Below are 14,871 nucleotides of genomic sequence, written 5' to 3' on the forward strand. Positions count from 1 at the left end.
TTTCTTTCTAGGTATTTACTTGGGTAATGTTTAAAGGTTGTGATCGAAGAACACAAGAAAAAATTCTGTAGAGGCTGCACATGTTTTAATTGTTTTTGTTATATATATCCTATATAATAAAATGATTGCAGAAATTCCCCTCTGGACCAAAATACCGTAGGTTTGCAACAACATATGCTACATATCAGTTTATTATGTCTAGATTATTAGCTTCTATCTTTTGGAACTTTAGAACACAATTGTAGACACATTTAGTCGTTATAATAAAATCCTATATTACATCCTAAGAGCAACATCACCACAATTGCAACATCTTTTGACGAGGTAGTTCCTATTATTCCCCCTAAATCTCTTATCATCCTACTCATAACCAGGACTATATACACACCTTACAACTATTTTTCCCCAGCACCCTTCGTAACTGGTTCATACACATACCATTATCTTTCCAGTTACCGATTACAAAATAATAATTTCTCTCTTCGAAATTTCCGGCTTTTCTCATTGGCTGAGAACTGACAAGTCCATTATCCGGGAATAAACAACCTATTCAAAAAATGAATACGCCAGACTTACACAAACATGGCATCTCTCTCAACATGCAGCAATCATTTTATAAATATTAAACCAACTACAAAAAATCTTAACCGCTCATGATCGTAATTATACGTATTAATACCCTTACCATACCTACACAGACATTATTGCCATGAATTTAACCCCCTTAAAAAAAAACATCCCTGATACAAACATAATTAACATTTACGGTTAGCATTGTTTTTTTTTCTTTGATTCTCCGTACCGAACAGTCAACAATGCTATTTAAAAAAAAAATTATTTTTTTGATTTTTTTTTTAGTTTGTTTTGTAATGGGTCGTTCACTTTTCCGTTTTTCTTTTTTATAATTTATTTTACTTTGAATTCTTTCCTTTCTAAAAAAAAAATAAAATCCCTGAAAACAAAACACAAAAAACAAAAAACATTTACGGTCAGCAATGTTTCTTTTCCTACCTCGACTCTCCTTACCAGGCACTCAACAATGCTATTTTCTTTGTTTCTCTTTATACAGTTAACCACACTGCTTGACTCTAACATTTAATCATAACTGTAAATTGACATTTTATATACATCAAAATCTCCTTTTGTGTGAATAAACTGTCTACTCCTCACTATTTTTGAAGTGTGTGCATGTGTGTGGGTGCGTGTGTACTTGTGTCAACTAGTCTCAGGCACAGCAACACATGGCCGGGCGGATACAGCTAGTTATGAATGAGGAATCAATTCCATTTAAAATCCACTTAGTATTATGCATATGAAATTAAGAAAAACATGCTTGAAAAGTGCCACCATTATGTGAATAAGCTAAATCAAAACAAAATAGCCACTGAATTTGACCTGATGTCATGTTTATTTAAAAACGAAACTTGAATTTTAACATGAAATGATTCCCCATTTGATATTTATTAATAATAATAATATAAATTAATAATTAACAAAAAACAACAACATAAAACCGTTTTTAATGCTAATACAAATTTTACATTTTTTTTCTGCCATTCCTCTTTGGCCGCGACATTTAAACATTACTTTACTTATCTGGTTCTAAACAGGTAGAATCCGAATTCAATTGTGAAACAAGGAGTGTTTATTTACTGCTTCTTTCACAGGAAGTTAGACACAAACTCATGTAAGATTTTTGAAAAGTCAATACGCTTGGGGAAACGAACTCAGACTTACAAAAATGCCTGAGCGGCCCTTTCAGCATTCAGGCGATTAGCAATTAACGTCTTTTCAAAGAGAGAAAATAAAGCCTACGAGAGTTAACCTCCTAGGACTACACGGAATCATCTCTCAGCCTGATAGAAACAAAACCTCTATAGAGCTGAATGTCAAAGACGTATCCCCAACTTATGTGAACAACACCAACTCAAGCTGTGTCAAACCAATGATTATTTTAGTTTTTGTTTTTAAATATTAAATTTTAATATTTACATATGAATATTATGTCAGCCATTTGTCACAGATTTGAAGAGAGATCGTCTGCTTAGTTGCAATGTGATAAATAAATGTGATACACCTTTAAAGAAACCTAAGTTACAATCTAATCAGAATTCTTTAAAAGTAAGCGAAAATAATTTTCCATTGAAATAAGGGCAGACAATTAAGCATCATTACAAACGCAAACTAGTTATGTCGTAGTTGTCTTTCCTTGATGCGATGGAAGGTTAAATGGCCAACGTGTCCACAGTTTTAAAAACTGTAACTTTCTTTTCAACAAATGATTTAAACCAAACACAGTAAAATTTAATTTATCTACCGATCTTTATGCGTTTAATGTGCTGAACTTGTTTTAATTTGTTATTATTTCATTTTTTTTTCAAACTGTTTTAGAAAATAAAATGTTCGGCTGTCGTTTAACTGTTGGGACGGAGGGATATCTTTATCCCTGAAAAGTTAAAATAATTAAAATAAAAATGACTTTCCTTACTTAGGGGCTAATTATAAGTCCGGGGAGACTTGCCACTCAGACTTGGGGCTACTTTTTAATTATATTTTCAGCAAATGAAACCCCTCCCTTAATGATTAAGCTATAGGTGGCCATTTTTGTTTGTGTATAATATAGATCGTTTTGAACAAAATAAAATTTATTTATCTTGCTTAATTTATTGAATTATAAATTCTATCCCTTCTCCGAGTCGAACCATCTTATGCATATAAATAGTCATAAGTAAATGATATTTCAGATTAATGGTAAAAAACTTGCATGCTAAGTTGATATTTCGAGTTCGATTCCAGTCTGAGGAAGTACTATATTTTGTCGTAGTGCACCTCTACATTTCATTATTATTAAAAATAAAATAAATTAGATCAATATTTTATCAGACAAGTCTAGAGTTCAACCTAATTAAAAAACAAAAAAAAAAAAACAAAAAAAAAAAAACACCCTTCTCTCCCCCGAAAATACCAAAACAAATTTATGGTGTTCATACTTGTAAAAAAATCGAAGATGTCATATTCCAAAAATCACCTAAATTGATCAGGTAGCTTATTTTTTTTTTTTCGCTAAAAAATGTAATTTTAGGAAGCAAGTGAATCGGATCGCAATCTTTAAAATTCATCACTGATTACCTCCCCTTTAACAACCTCTCCAAAAATAGAGATCAAAATCAGCCTTGTTAAACCTCTAAAAATCGTAAAAATGAATTATTTTCTATACATACAAAAATATACTTGATCAATTTATATGATTTTGGAATATGACATCTTTGTTCCATAACAGATACATCATAAAGATTTTTCTGCATTTTTATGTAATTAGGTTGAACTCTGAACTCTTTTACGGCAAGATTTTCTTGAAGATAAAATTTGGTCTCCATGATTTTAAAATCAGGTCCAACTTTTAAAAAATTGCCTAAAAAAAATATTCTTTCATCCCCACCCCCCGCCCCTGTTCATCTTCCATCATCCATATCACTATATTTTACATTTTTAAAAGAATTTTTTTTTTGTTATTGTTCTGGATTGCATATCATTTTTTAATGTTTCTTAATGCTTCAGTGATTTTTAATATTGACTTTAGGGAAAAACAATTTTTTTCAAGCTCTGCTTTTTTCTTTTTCATTCTCTTTGACAATTTTTATTTTTTATGATATTATGATATGCATGCGAACATGTACAGTGTAAACATTGGATTCCATTTGACATACATACATACATACATACATACATACATATATCGTATGCATCTATATATACACATATACAAAAAACAATCAACAAACTTAGCTCGATCATATAAATTTATTTCAACCTGAAAGGGCCTTATCAAATGAAAAGAGCTAATGGAAGTTTAGCATTCAACTTGAATAATTAAACAAATTTACAATTGTTTTGTATTTATTAAAAAAAGGGGGGCAAAATTTATAAATTTATTTCAACCGAAAGGGCCTTATCAAATTTTTTTTAGTAAATGTAAAAATGGTGGTAAAGTTGTTCAATTATTCCAGTCAAACGCTAAATGCTGACTAACTCTTCTCATTTGATAAGACCATTTATAATGTCATCAGGCTAAGTTTGTTGGTTGTTTTTTTCTTTTAATTTTTATTTATGCTCTGCTACATATTAAGCTGCCCCACTTAGGATTTCCTGCAAATTTACTCTATTCTTCCTATCATTTATGGATATAACATTATATATATATATATATATATATATATATATATATATATACATACATACATACATATATATATATATATATATATATATATACATATATATATATATACATATATATATATATATATATATATATATATATATATATGTATGCATATTAAATTACCATAAATTTCTAAGCAAAGTACCCTATAATTTCTGTAACTAAACAAGATGACTGTTCATGGGTTACTCTGCTCAGAACCGATATTTATGGCATTTTAACAAACAAATCGATCGACACCAACATCAGCATCAAACAGCAAGTTTCCCCATATGCCAGAGATACCTCAGAGGCCTTCACTGCTTTAAACACAACTGCAGATATCAACACTCAACCTGCAACGAAGCGCAGGTCCTTGCTGCAGCAATGGACGACAACGTACTAGAGATGAAGGATCAGGATTTTCCCTTCGGTCAGGGTGAGATATGATGCCTCGTCCGACCCAATCCAATATTAGTCATCACATCTTCAATTTTCAAGGACACACTCACCGTTCACTGCTTGTCCACCCCACCTTCACCGTTGGGGACAGACGCTTCTTTGACATCACGATGCTGGATTCTGGATGCTCGACCTGCATCATACCAATATCCTAGTTGCCAGACGAGGCCAAGAAACACATGACTCACTCAGACGTCCAAGTAAAAAGCACCAACAGCAGTATCACCGCCCTTGGTGAACTAACCTGTGAGATTACCACTGGCGACCAGAACTCACCCATATTCAAAAGTATAAACACACTAATAATAGCTCCGGCTACACCAATCCTGATCAGCCAAAATGTCCTATGCCCTGATATGCTCAGTTCCTACATAATCGACAACCAGAAAGTGAAAAGCGGAGTTGAGACGCACACAGTCACCATCATACGACCAACGTCACCAACCCACAATTCTACCTACAACACCCATACCGACATCATCCAGAATTGTTTAATGCAACTCTGGAGATTGTTTTTATAGAACACCTTGTGTTGGTTCTTCAATGATGATATAAATCAAGGTCGCATAATCTGGGAAATGCTTTCCTTTCAAAAAACAAAAACAAAAACAACTTCATGGCTGGAAAGAGATGAAAGTCAAAGGGTGTAAGATCAGGAGTGTAAGAGATATGGAAGAGGATTTCATCACTGCACACTTGTGCTTCTAATCTGACGACATGTGCATTGTGGACTGGAGCGTTGTCTTGCTGGGAGAAGATACATTTGCTGATCTTGCCATGCTGCCTCTTGATTTTGATAGCTTCCCTTAGTTTCCTCTGAAGTAAACCATAATAGGCTCCTGTAACTGTGATACCCTTTTTCAGTAAATTTTCAGTACTCCGTCCTGGTATCAAAAGACTGTGAGTATGACCTTGCTAGAGGCTGACTGCATCCTTGCCTTCATTAAGGGTTGTGAGTTTGTGGTTCCACTACATTTATTGTGCTTTGGTCTCTGGATCATGGTGATAGACCCAGGTTTCATCCTGTGTGTAATCAGTCTTCTTGGCAATTCATCGTCAAGCACTCAATGCATTCTAACTTCTTGAAAAGTCTCAACAACCTGTTGAATGCCTTTATAAATTATCAAAACTTACAGTCATGGTAGATCTTATTTGCATAAAGATTTTTGAAGTACACTTTTAACTGTTCTATGTTATCTTTTCAAATTTTATTGCAGTGATTCAACAAAAAGATTAATAGCTACGATTTCTTAAATGTTTTTCTTTTTGATTTAGAGTTAATTTTCAAGGGAGGTAAGTCAATGAACTTGAAAACAAGACCAAACATGTTTTTGTCTCTTCAGATGATTTGCAAAAGATAAACTAAAGTCACCAACAAAGAAGTCTCTTTTGGCTAGTTAATAATATTTGGTACCAATGAATAACTAGCCTGTGTGCCCGGCGTTGCCCGGGTGTTTGGAGGTGTGTGTTGAGCAAATAAAAATAAAAATTGGTAGTAGGCAGGCAGGCTCAAACCCGTACCACGAAGGAGGAAAATAACATGAAAAGAAACCCTCAACAAAACGTGACGTCTTTGCCGTTTCATCTATTGCCAAATCAGAAGTGGCGAAGGTTTAAATTAAGGCTAGTCAATCGAAAAGAGGGGATGACTTTAGAAAATATTGTAGAAAAGTGCCCAGTTGAGGGTGAATGAATTAATGTTTTGAGCCAATTTTTCGATATTTGTCGTCTGAACTGTTGAGCTTCAAAACGATACCGATCTTGTGAAAATCTGTCGCCTCTGTCGAAAGGTTTAGGCAGAAATAATAACATACATACATACATACATTTTAACAGACAGGCGAGATTTATATAATAGATAAGTACCATGCTATCATTGGAATTTTTTCATAGTTTACATAAAATGTTGAAAAGCACCAAAATGCTGAACCAATGAAACCAACATCAATTAAAAAAACATTTATTTGGTTATTATTTCTGTATATAAAAAAATATTTATCGTGATTTGAACAAAAACAATCATAAAAAGAAAAAAAATATATGTATAAAAAATAAAAATGAAATTTTTGTTTGTTACCAGTTGTTTGTTATTCAAAAATAAGTATTTATTTATGAAACTTACCTTACAATGAGTGTTTTTTCTTGATTTGAATTTTCTTAAAATTCAGTAAAAATTATTCAATATAATAAAAAATAATAGTAGTAAAAGTATTGTTTCCGTTTTACAATTAATTTTTCATTAGATTAAATTATATTCCTAATAACAGAACTAATATATTTTTCATAGAAAAATTGGCCAATGTTTGCACAAAAAAATCACTTGGCACTTTCCAGCATTTTACATAAAAAAAATCACTTGGCACCTTCCGGCATTTTATATTAAAAAAAAATCATTTTACATAAAAATATCATTTGGCACCTTCCGGCATTTTACATAAAAAAAAAAAAAAAAATCATTTTACATAAAAATATCATTTGGCACCTTCCGGCATTTTACATAAAATGCCTGGAAAATTCTGACGACAACACTTGTTCTTCATAAGTATTAAATTTTACTATCCATATATGGATAATAACTGTTTTTATGATATTTTTTTTTAATATTTCAATCAATTTTATATTTTTCACTTAATTTATTTTTTAACTTTTCAGTTATGATGTAATGAACGAGGGTTCAAACTACAATTCATCTACATCAGCTATAGACAGGTAAGACTTTCTATTATATTCGTAACAAACCTCGAGTAATGTGTCATCAAATATTAATTTCATTGCTGCTTCTGCATGCTTTCGCCTAGATTAAATATGGATCTCATAAAAAATATAATAAAAAAAACTTTATGGTGTGAGAGAAAATAATGTTCATAAAAAATTACGGAAATTCACCTGTAGGGTTCAAGGGAAATAATTTATTCCTTTTTTGCATTGTATTGACATTCAAAATGATGCTGGCATTCTGTGTAGAGCTAAAGGTCGAAATTATTTTATAAAAACAAAACTATAGAATTCAAGTTTTAAGTAAATTTTGGTGAACAGCATTAAAAAAGAAATATTAGATAACCAATGTCTTACTGGTTGTTCAAAAGATTTTCATGTGTCTCTAATGCAAAAAAAAAAAAAAATAAATAAATAAAAAATAAAAAAATAAAAATAAATAAATAAAAACAAACCAACAAAAAAACAAAACAAAAAACAGATTCAACTTTTAAATTGAAGTGTCGTCAAAGAACAGATCTTTATATATTAGTTGCTTATTTTGGCAATGTTCTAACTAGTTATGTACGGACTTCTATAACACACAAACAAGCATTGATTTTTATATATAGATTATTTTTGTTACTTGTATTTTTCAGCCTGAAGAGGACTGTGTCAGACGTACTCTCTGTGATACAAGAATCTTTTGATAACGATATCACTCCCTACTTTGCTTTAATAATTTGTTTATGGGGTGAGTTAGATTATTGTTACTTCTTACTGATTTTTGAAAGACCCTTACATACAGCGTGACAATGCTCTTATTTTCCTATAAAAGATCGACTCATTTAAATGTAGGCAAACTGTATTATCATTATATTATTTTTTCTTTCCTTTTTGTATATTATAGTCTTTTATAAACTGACAAGTACATTCCAAAATATCCAGAGTTACATGTAAGTTTGCAAATAATGGAAAGACTGATGTAGGAAAATAAAGAGGAATAAAAAAGATCAAAGATTAAATATAAAACCAAAAATCACAACATCAGAAATGAGTTGATATTTTACCGCCTTATTTTATTGGTTGCTTATTCATGCCTGGAGATACAGCCTGGAAAACAGTGTTTTTATGTTGTAACAGTTTTTATTTATTTCTTATTCCTCTTTATAATCAACACACACACACACACACACACACACACACACACACACACACACACACACACACACACACACACACACACACACACACACACACACACACACACACAGGGATTTAAAATGCTTGTATGTCATACTTCTAAGCTAAATGAATTCTTTCTTCTTAAATTTGATTTAAATACCATTTTAAATCCACATACACTTATATATAAACCTCTATTTTATCATATTTCTCTGCAAGTTGGATAAGATTCCTTTAGTTAGGTTCAAGTGAGACTTTCTAAACCAGTTTTAAATAACTTTTTAATTATATATATCAGAATTTTTTAATCTGATATGATATATATTAATTCGATAATCAAAAAACACCGCAGCTGACACAAACCATGAAAGCCACAGTCACAGTCCAGAAATCCTAAATTCAAGTTTCGCCTGCCTTTGGGTTCCTCAGTAGAACATATCGAAACTCAGGATTCAAAACCCAAGTTACTTGCATATGAGGCGAGTACGTTGCCACCTGCGCCACCATTCCACATACAAGAAAGTCCATTGACTAATATGGATGAAACTAACTGCAATGGAGACTGACTGTAGAATATACCTACTTCTCAACAAGAAGTGTGGTCATCCAACTACGAAGTACTCAGGCCGATGTCTTACAAGAAGGATTTTACACTTGCTAGAGTGATGCCAACCAAAGATCTAACCCTGCGAGCAAATTAATATTAAATTGTTTTGAATGTGAGTTGAAATATTGCTTATTTGTTTTTGTTTTTGCAATACGTTTTGATTGAATTCAATTATTTATATGAAAGATCATTTTTACCTAACCTAAATGCGAGTTGGGAATAATTTTCCCTTTTACCAAAACAGTTGTGCGAGATGGTCCAGTGGTAGGAGTTTAGGCTTCTTATTATGGGGTCCCGCTTTCAAATCTTGCTAGATTCAACCACTCTGATAAGTTGTAGACGACGAAACGCATGTCAGTGGATAATTATATATATATATGTATATATATATATATATATATATATATATATATATATATATATATATATATATATATATATAATTATTTCCACAATCAAACAGTATTACAACTGATACAAACTATGAAAGCTGCAGACTGGAAGTTTTAGACTCGAGTTTCGCCCTTCTTTATGGCTCAGCTGTAGAACATATGGGAACATATTTGATTGTAGAAATAATTATATATATATATAAATATATGTATATATAATTATATATATATAATTATATATATATATGTATATATATATATATGTATATATATATGTATGTATATATATATATATATATATATATATATATATATATATATATATATATATATATATATATATATATATATATATAGTCTAACTCTTATGATCAAGTGCAAGATAAATAAATAATGGCTCAGATGGTTCAGACATGTTGCAACATTGCTGTTTCCAAACTCAAATTTAAATAGAAGTGAACAAGAGAAAGAAAAATGATGAGCTGAGCAGACACTCTGCAAAATGATTTACAAAAACTTACCTTTTTTAAGGCGAAATGTATGGAAGCAAAGATCCATTATTAGATGTCCTGTTATAGCTGAGGACTAACACACAGAAAGGAAATTTTCTCACATACCAATATTTTTTTTTGATGCTAAATTCAAATTGAATTATTTTCTTCTTTCCTTTCTAATTTTGTAGGTACGATATTTACAGAAGTATGGAAACGAAAGTCTGCTGAACTTTCTCATCAATGGGATGTTGCCAATTATGAAACCTTGGAACCAAATCGACCAGAGTTTCATGGAAGTAAACAATATGAGGTAATATTTCTTTTCTTCTTCTTTTGTCTTTCTTTTTAACCATTGTTGTTTTACACTATGGTAATATTATGTAATATTTTTCTGTTTAAAAAACCTATTAAACAAACACTTTACACGTGTTGTTTCCAACAAATGTGTGCGGTGCATCTGTGCATTTTTGTCCATGAGTGATTACGAGACAAATCAACAAAACAAAATCTTTTTTCATACGTTGTGTAGTTGACGCTCTGGATCATCACTTTTCCACCTGTGTTCCGTGACCCCTTGTGGTTGTTGATCTTCTGTTTAACTCAATTTGAATCTACTCGTGCAGACAAGCACAATGGAAACTCGGCTTTCAAAGGTTTTATTGAAAAGAGAAAATATGTTCAAAGTTTCAGGAGAGACTACCTAGGTGAAAAATTAATTCCTTCTTACTTGTTCTTCTATTTGTGGAACGTAGATGGCAGACATTGAGGTGAAATTTGTCTAGATACTCTCTACATTTTCAAATGCATGACATCTCTCGTGCTTCTTGACTCTCTTAAGTCCTGTGCCATCATTTCTATGTAAAATAACATTCAACACTTTCATGTTTAGTGCATTTTATCTAGGGAGGTAATCCTTGACCCATTGCTTTAATCATACTAACTGCAAGTGATCTATTTCCATTTGCTGCCAGGTCATGTAACCCCAGCCAAAATTCATACTAGTTAACATAATATCTACTTATTAACATAGGGTTCCAACCAATATATAACAAAACAAAATAATGTTATAAAATATTTTATTAAATAATTAAAATATTTGTTTTTTATTAAACTTTCGGTATAAAACATATTTTAAAAAATGACTGCTTATAAAATAAACTGAAATAAAGTGTAGAGATCAATCCTAAGTTGTTTAACTGGATTAATTGATAGAGAATGACTTCAGGGACAATTACAACTAGTGTAGAGGTTTAGTGATGCTCGATGCCAACTTGTTGATTGTGTGTCTTAAAACACAATTGTAAGTCCTAGTAATGAGAAATATTATGAGAAAAGAAGACAATTTGAATACATAAACACAGATGAAATATGTAAAATTACCTTCCTTTCACAATTACACAGATTTACTGCCAGGAGGCGTTTTCAAGTCTAGAGTTGTCTGCCCTTTGTAAACGCCAGATGATGCTTCTATCAGTGAAATGAGCTTTACTAGCGAATCACTTCCTATGAAGACCAAGCAAGGATAAGAGTTAATGAGTGAACACTATGATGATTAGTAGTGGTGCAAATTGGGTAGAAATTGATTATTTATGAGCAGAGCTCAATAAGAACTTGTTTAAAATGACGATGTCAGCTGGGAAGCAGACCGGCAGTATTATGTTCCACAGACAGGCAGCTCTAAAAAAGAAGCTTATTTATGGAATTTGCATTTAAATTTAGGTAGAGTAAGAGAAGTTATTGGTATAGACGAGTGTTTGCTGTTTTACATGAGGGGACATGCAAAATGCTTTCTCTTTTTCTTCTAGCCTGGACTGACATCAGCCACTGACCTACTCGATCTACTGGCCGATATAAAACTCAACATGTACGTTCATAAAATAACCATTTTATTCGATTTAAATATAAATCAAGAAAATATTATTAATTTCTTTCACGAAAAGAATTTATTCTATCAAGAAACATTTGAACTTTGAATGTTCTCTGAATTTTTGAGATGAGGATTGATGGTTTGTATTATTTGGATTACTGTTCTCATCTTGAGTATTATTTTCACAATGTTTTTGGTTGATATAACCTCCGACCTTCTTCAGATAAATCATGTACACTTTGGAAATACTCATTTCAAACAGACTTCAGGGAGCACCACCAATTGTCATCAACAAGCAATACCTACACGACTTTGAACTAACATCTTTTGTTTACAGATGTATTGAATGGTGTTCGATGCGTATATACATGAAATAATTACATCCCCCCTCTCTTCAGATATATATATATATATATATATATATATATATATATATATATATATATATATATATATATATATATATATATATATATATATATATATATATATATATATATATATATATATATATGTATATATATATACTAGCAGTTCCGCCCAGCTTTGCTCGGGCCCTATGAACTGTTCATAATGTTATGTGCATATGTATATATTAAAAATTGTGAATATGTAAAGTAATGCCTTTCTCTATAATAGTCTTCCTTAACTACCATAGAGAAAAGACAGACAGACATTTTCACTTTTATAGATAGATAGATAGATTGGATGCAATATTTAGTAATGATTTAAAAAGTATTAAAAAAAAGACTCATGTGCCACCACCGAGAATCGAAATCACAACGTCTAGCTCACGATTTATTTTGCCTCTGCCGTCAATGACTGGGCTATGAAAATATGTTTACTGCAAGGCTAAAAATTAAAACATGAACTAATAGCTACTATGTCATGTATTCTTAATGCTGGCTTCGACCTTCACCTGGCAAATTTCATTTTTTTTTAAATTTTCACACTTTTGCACCCATTTTTCCGGGCTAAAACCCAAATATAAAGTTTTGCATGAATTCAAATACCTTCTATATGAAGTTTCATGTCTGTAGACCAAAAACTCTAGGAGGAATTTGGTAGGCAAAATTTGTTAAACAAAAATATATACGTATACATAAATATATATGGAAACAATTTTGTGCTTACTATACATTTGTACACAAATATTATGCAAGTATAAATCATGTAGAATAATTGCATGAATATAATTACACGTAATAGTGAACTGAAGATAATTATCCCATTAGAAAACCGAAGGAACTAATAAGGAATTAATTAAAGTGAATGTTTAAAAGAATATGCAAATTAGCTAGATCTTTTGCTAGTGAATGCAATTCCATAACCCATATATAAGAAAATTGTATTTTCTTTTCAAACAAGTAAAAAAGAGAGGTTTTAATATGAATATCAATACACACAAAAGAAAAACGAATTTATAGTAATATATATATATATATATATATATATATATATATATATATATATATATATATACTAGCATTTCAACCCGGAGTTGCCCGGATATTTGGAGGTGTATGTTAAGCAAAAAAAAAGAAAAAGTGGTCAATTTTTTTAACTTTGACCCCTATTATGACCCCTTAAAATTTATTGTTTTAGGCTCAAATCAAGTTATTAAGTTAGATCCATGTCCAAGGAACCTATATCTAAAATTTCAAGGGGTTAGACCCAAAATTGTCGGAGGAGTTTGGTAGAGTTTTCAAAGGTCAAATCGTTGAACTTTGATCCCTTAATCGCCAAATTTCTGACCGAAAACCGATCACATCGACTTCCCTAAATCTCAGTACCCTGTATATCAAATTTCGAGTCTGTAGACTGAAAATTGAGTTATTGCCTAGTGAAATGTACACACACAGACACACACACAGACAGACACTTTCACTTTTATATATATATATATATATATATATATATATATATATATATATATATATATATAGATAGATAGATAGATTAAACAAACTTATATACGTATACATAAATATATAAGGAAACAATTTTGTCTTTAGTATAAACTTTTTACGCAAATATTATGCAAGTATAAATCTTGTAGAATATCTGCATGATAATGCACGTAATAGTTAACTAAAGATGATCATCCCATAAGAAAACCGAAAAAACTAATAGGGATATAATTTAAATGAATGTTTAAAAGAATATGCAAATTAGCTAGATCTTATGCTAGTGAATGCGATTCCACAACCCATATATAAGAAAATTGCATTTTCTTTTTAAATAAATAGAAAAGAGGGGTTTTAATATGAATATCAATACACACAAAAGAAAAACGAATGTATAGGAGTATAGATAGATATATAAAATAAATATTAACAATTGGTTTTATGTTTATTATTATTGGTTTTATTTAGGTACAAGTTAATCCACTTTATTGATTTAAACCATTTTTCATTTGTGAAATACTTTTTTTTTTTTTTGAAAAGTTCATAAAGCGTTTCCATATATTTTTAAAATGTCAGTTTCGCTTGCAAATAAATCTATTAAAAACATTACATTTCATTATTACTTTGAAATAAATTACTTCAATATTAACTCAATTATCTTTTATATTAGCAAATTCTAGTAAGGGGAATAATCCATCTTATTTTATGAAAAGTTACTTCCCTTGTATTTATATTCCTTGTAATGTTATAATTGGCATTCATCCCAAACTCGCTTTTGGTAGATCCTTACCACACAATGCACTTATCCATAAAAATCAAAGTATGTTTTGTATCCTGGACACAAAAAAAAAAAAAATAAAATAAAAATAAAGATTAAAGGCAATTCGAATCTTAACTCTTTCGTCTAAGGGAGGTAACTGTATTTTAATTGTAAGAAAAAAAGGTTTATTTTTCGACTATTATACTTCATTTAATGTAACAAAGTTTTATAGCGTTATAAAAAAAAAATGTAAAATACGACGATATTGTAATTTTTCTTAAACAAAACATTCGTGTGATTAT

At 30.6% G+C, this 14,871-nt stretch overlaps 1 protein-coding gene across 2 annotated transcripts in view; it reads left to right on the top strand.

Annotated features, from left to right (window-relative positions):
* LOC145259144 (anoctamin-7-like) overlaps positions 1-14,871 on the top strand; it is a 577,044-nt gene that overhangs the window by 350,784 nt on the left and 211,389 nt on the right. For both annotated transcript variants that reach the window (XM_080116843.1, XM_080116844.1), the window contains 3 exons: positions 7,316-7,372; positions 8,017-8,111; positions 10,224-10,345. In XM_080116843.1, coding sequence (XP_079972969.1) covers positions 7,316-7,372; positions 8,017-8,111; positions 10,224-10,345 — 274 coding nt within the window. The remainder of the gene's footprint in view (positions 1-7,315; positions 7,373-8,016; positions 8,112-10,223; positions 10,346-14,871) is intronic.

Source organism: Euprymna scolopes, chromosome 34, assembly GCF_053919585.1.
Source record: "Euprymna scolopes isolate OS-2025 chromosome 34, ASM5391958v1, whole genome shotgun sequence".
In the NCBI taxonomy this organism is placed as follows: Eukaryota; Metazoa; Mollusca; class Cephalopoda; order Sepiida; family Sepiolidae; genus Euprymna; species Euprymna scolopes.